Source organism: Pteropus alecto, unplaced genomic scaffold (genome assembly GCF_000325575.1).
Source record: "Pteropus alecto unplaced genomic scaffold, ASM32557v1 scaffold189, whole genome shotgun sequence".
Classification (NCBI taxonomy): Eukaryota; Metazoa; Chordata; class Mammalia; order Chiroptera; family Pteropodidae; genus Pteropus; species Pteropus alecto.
In genome coordinates, this window is record NW_006442117.1 from 4,089,699 (window position 1) to 4,094,313 (window position 4,615).

Here is a 4,615-nt window from a genome sequence, read left to right on the forward strand (position 1 = left end):
TATTTTAATAGAATTTATGTATTTATGTATTTTTGAAAATCTACTCCTGACCATAATGTAGGTCCAGTCAGTCCTGGGCATTTTTTTCTTCGCTAGTCACTGCCTCGTCCCAGTCTGCCACTGGGTTGACAATCAATGCATAGCTGTTGAGGGCATGAGAAAGTGAACTGTTCCCCAGATGCTTCCGACATGCCACTCAGAGGTCACAGGGCTTGGCCTCTTTGACTAACCTCCCATGTGTAATTTAAAATCATTTATCCACACACCGATTTAAATGGCTAATGTTTTAAAGGTTGACGATGCCAAATGTTGAGGAGGATGTGGAGCAACTAGAACGTCATCTACTGCTGTTGGGAGGAAAAATGCCTGAGTTAGTTTGGAGAGCAGTTTGGCAGTTTCCTAACAAGTTAAACATATGCCCGTCATAAACATACACCTAGCCTTTCACTCCAAGGCGTTTTTTCAATAGAAATAAAAATATTTGTCCACACAAGGATATGTTCATGAATGTTGATAACAGCTTTATTCATCCTAGTGAAGAAATGCAGACTACTCATGTGTCCTTCAAGTGATGGATGGGTTATCCAAACTGGGGTGTTTCTGTGTCCATATACGGTGGGATGCTATCATTAGACAGTACGCAGGAGTGAAGTTCTGACATGCGCCTCAACAAAACATGAGTAATTTCAGAATCTTTATTCTGAGTGCGAGAAGCCAGGCTCTGAAAGATACATACTGGATGATTACATGTGTAAATGTTCAGGAATATGCAGGCAGTGTTGTGGCAGAAGGCAGGTTGTCCAGGTCCATGCATGTAGGGAGGGAAGGACTGCAGAAGGCTCGGGGCCCAAGGGGTGGTGGAAATGTTCTGCATCTCGATGGTGGAGGGTTTTTACTGATGTATAATCTCTCAAAGCCCATTGAATTCTACACTTTAAATAGATGGGCTTATTGTACATAAATTATACCTTAGGAGAGGTGATATAAAGTATTTTTAGCTGTATTTCTTATTTCTTTTTGAGGTTGATTTAGCTTGCGCTGGGTGTAATCGTTCATTTGATAAGTTCTCTAACAATCTACTACCATTGATAATGGCTACTTTAGGGGTTTATTTGAAAACTGGATCATTTATGAAATATCATAGAGGGCCAACATTCATATAAAAGAACATTTTAAAAGGCAAAACTAAGCAGAAATTTTGTGTTAAATTCAATAGTACTAAAAGATAAGCAGTACTATCCGAGATTTTATGGATGGTGAAACTATGTAAAAAGTTAAATAACTTGCTCAAAATGATCCAGGAAGTGATGCAGGTCAGATGTGAACCCAAGGGCATTGGACTCTCAGCTTAGTCTTCTCTATTTCTCTGTGTGGCCCTTCCCCACTAAACCGATAACGTCATTTTCAATATAATTCACTTCTTTCAAAAATCTTTATATCTTAGAAGGATCTTTCAGTATCTCAGATGGGCCAGAGGTCATTAGACATTTTTGAAGTTTATCAAATACTGTGATTTATTTTTTAGGTAAAAGTCACAAATTAAATGATATGAGATTTAGGAATATTTTTCTTTCATTGGGTTGGTTCATAAATATTTTTATTACAATAGCACTTTGTTACGATTTGTGAATATTTCTTAATGCTAAGGGTTTACTAATGGGAGTTCACGGAGGTTCTCATGAGACTGAAAATCACTCACAGAGCTGCCTTTGTTTTAAGCCTCCGTCTGAGAGCCTCCCTCTTTACGACTAGTGTGAGCATCTTACTTCTCGCCCCAGGGGTAATGCTTGTGTTCGCCGTCCTGATCGTAGGTCGTCCGGTATCTGGCTGGCTGTGGACTGCAGAGTTGCCAGATGCTGGTGTGTAAGGGGTACCCAGATATTGGCTGGAACCCAGTTGAAGGGGAGCGGTACCTCGACTTCCTCAGATTTGCTGTCTTCTGTAATGGTAGGACTGATTGCTCGTGGGGTTCTTTTTGGACGTTATTAAAACTTCTTAAAAATAGCTATATAAAATAATTAGATATCCTAGCACTTTCATGAAGGAAGTAAATATTAATAAAGATATTGAATATTTCATCATCAGTTTTCTACAGTAACTATTTTATAATATTTTGATAGTGATGTTATAATTCGTTAGTAAATTAAAATTTTAGACGCATGCATTATAAATTTTTACAGTTGCATTCTAATAATCTAAGATTATGGCTTCAGATTACAAATCACGAATGAACAAAAATGAAGTTTATGCCTCCATAATGCTTTTCGTTACTTTGAAAATTTGAAGTGCAAGAACAGAAATTGACTGTCTCGTGTACATACAACCAGTAATCTGAATTCAGTTTTGCCATGTTTGTTGGCTTCAGCCACTTCTCTTTAAATACGCAAAGTGTTGCGTTTGCGTGCCCGGGGGTCGCATGGGTGCGTTCGTGTGCTCATGCTCCCTTCTGCTTTTAGGGGAGAGTGTGGAGGAAAACGCCAACGTCGTGGTGAGGCTGCTCATCCGGAGGCCTGAGTGCTTCGGCCCGGCTCTGAGAGGGGAGGGCGGGGCCGGCCTTCTCGCCGCCATAGAGGAAGCCAACCGGATAGCCGAGGACCCTTCTCGAGACGGACCCTCGCCAACCAGCGAATCCGCGAAAACCCCGTAGGTCTAATACAGAGTAAATCGTGCTACTTGGCTGGAAATTTTGCAAAACATAATTTTCATCCTGTTAACTGCACTGTTCTCTGGTACTCATGATTTCTCCCCTTGAAAATCAAATGCATTAGACTTGGAAGAATGGATGGAATTTGCTGCTGGAATAGGTTGAGCGAACAAAGAGAGACATGAGGCATATTGTGTGACTTTATTAGAGAGAAATTTAGGTCGTAGGAGGAAATGTATTTCGTGACTTTCTCTGGGGGGCTGTGGCAAATGCAGTTATCCCACGTGATGGCAGAGGAGCCTTCGAAATTAGAGTTTAGTGAGAAGCCAGCTAGCGTGAGTTTTCATGACAGTAGCGAGAAAGCGCTCTTTACCAAGAGAATGTGCTGTTAAAGTCCGAAACGGGGACTTTGTCATTCTAGATGTGGCGCGCTTGGTTACGTGATCAGTGACAGGTTCAGGAGACTCAGGCCACCTTACAGCTCTCCACAGGGCCTGTGGTTAAAGCCTGGTTTCAGCAGGGGCATAACTGAATCTGGGCAGGTGGCTTCCTGTTTAATCCGCAGAGGCGGATGTCCCGCCGGGAGGTCACGCACCCACACCACTAGCCCCGCTGGGAGAGATGTAACGCGGGGCTGATGGGAGGCAACTTTCCAAGCACAGGCTGGTGATGCCAACCCTCGTTCTCCGCCCCGCGGCCGGGCGCAGGTGTTCTGCCCGCTCCGGGGCCGGCTCCAGGCTGGGAGACTGCGTCTGTCAGTCAGCGTAGGGTGGGGAGCCCCGCTTTCCCGATAGAGAGGAGATCGTGAGAGCTCCAGCCCAGCAGCACCAGTGCGCATGCGCTCGGGGCTGCGGGGCCTGGACCGGCCTTGCGCGCTGGGCACGTTGTCAGCGGGGCCTCGTCACTCTGCGGGCCTCCGAGTCTAGCCCACGCAGCCCAGTGCTGAGCTGCCATAGGAGGAACGACAGGGCCTTCCAGGGCCACCGGATTTGTCTCTCATCAGTGAGATAATGGAATGTGCATGTTTTTCTCAAAGAACGAACGGGGAGGGGAGTGCGTGAATACTGGGGGTGCGTTGATGCGTGGAGCCCACGGTTAAGAGATGAGGGAGTAAGTGAAATCACATCTATAACGTGCTTTCTCGGGGGAAAGCTCTGTACTGGGGCTGTTACGTCTGTGACCTCATAGGACAGATCTGCGTCACCCGGTCTCTAAGCGGATGCTATTTGCAGAAGTGTCCTAAACGTACCAAGTCACGCCGTGGACGATTTCCTTTGTTGTTACGCCGTCTGCCACGACAGATGAGCAGAATCCATCAAATTGACAATTCTTTTTGCCTTTTCAGGGGATCTTAATATTAAAGTTCCCACACACGTGTTCTTGGGGATAGAGTCTCAAACCTGGTCTTTAGCCCATTGTCACTTTGCTGTAAATGACACACACAACGTGAACGCATCAGAGGAGGCGGAAGGGATGCCTGCGTGTTCCCCTTGCTCTGAGAAGCGTGTACCAAACCCGCAATGCCACTTTATTCTCCTTTCTGTCTGCTTCCTGTCTCGTTGGAATAGGCCGTGAAAGTGACGCGGAGGAGGAGGAGGACGACACTATCCACATGGGGAATGCCATCATGACCTTCTACGCAGCTCTCATCGACCTGCTGGGACGCTGCGCTCCCGAGATGCACGTACGTGTCGGGCCCCTCTGCGCATGCGACGGCCCGGTGGCTGCGGGGGTCCCGGCGGCACCCGCACCAGGGACCCGCACGCCCGGCTGAAAAGGACGCCGCAGCCTGGCTGCCGAGTGCGTTCGTGTGGTCGGAGGTGCCTCGTGGGCCGTAAAAATCAGCGACGGGACGCGGTCACCGGGGCGTGGTGGGCAAGGCAGCTGCGCGGAGATCTCTAAAGCACATCTGGTCCGCGCCGTGCGGTGAGGACGTGTGGGCGCCCGCACGCTGGCCCCGTGCGACCCCTC

At 47.2% G+C, this 4,615-nt stretch overlaps 1 protein-coding gene across 1 annotated transcript in view; it reads left to right on the forward strand.

Annotated features, from left to right (window-relative positions):
* Positions 1-4,615, forward strand: part of RYR2 (ryanodine receptor 2) — a 561,319-nt gene that overhangs the window by 397,082 nt on the left and 159,622 nt on the right. The window contains 3 exon segments of the mRNA XM_025039067.1: positions 1,812-1,947; positions 2,457-2,643; positions 4,223-4,328. Of these exon segments, the coding sequence (XP_024894835.1) occupies positions 1,812-1,947; positions 2,457-2,643; positions 4,223-4,328 (429 nt within the window).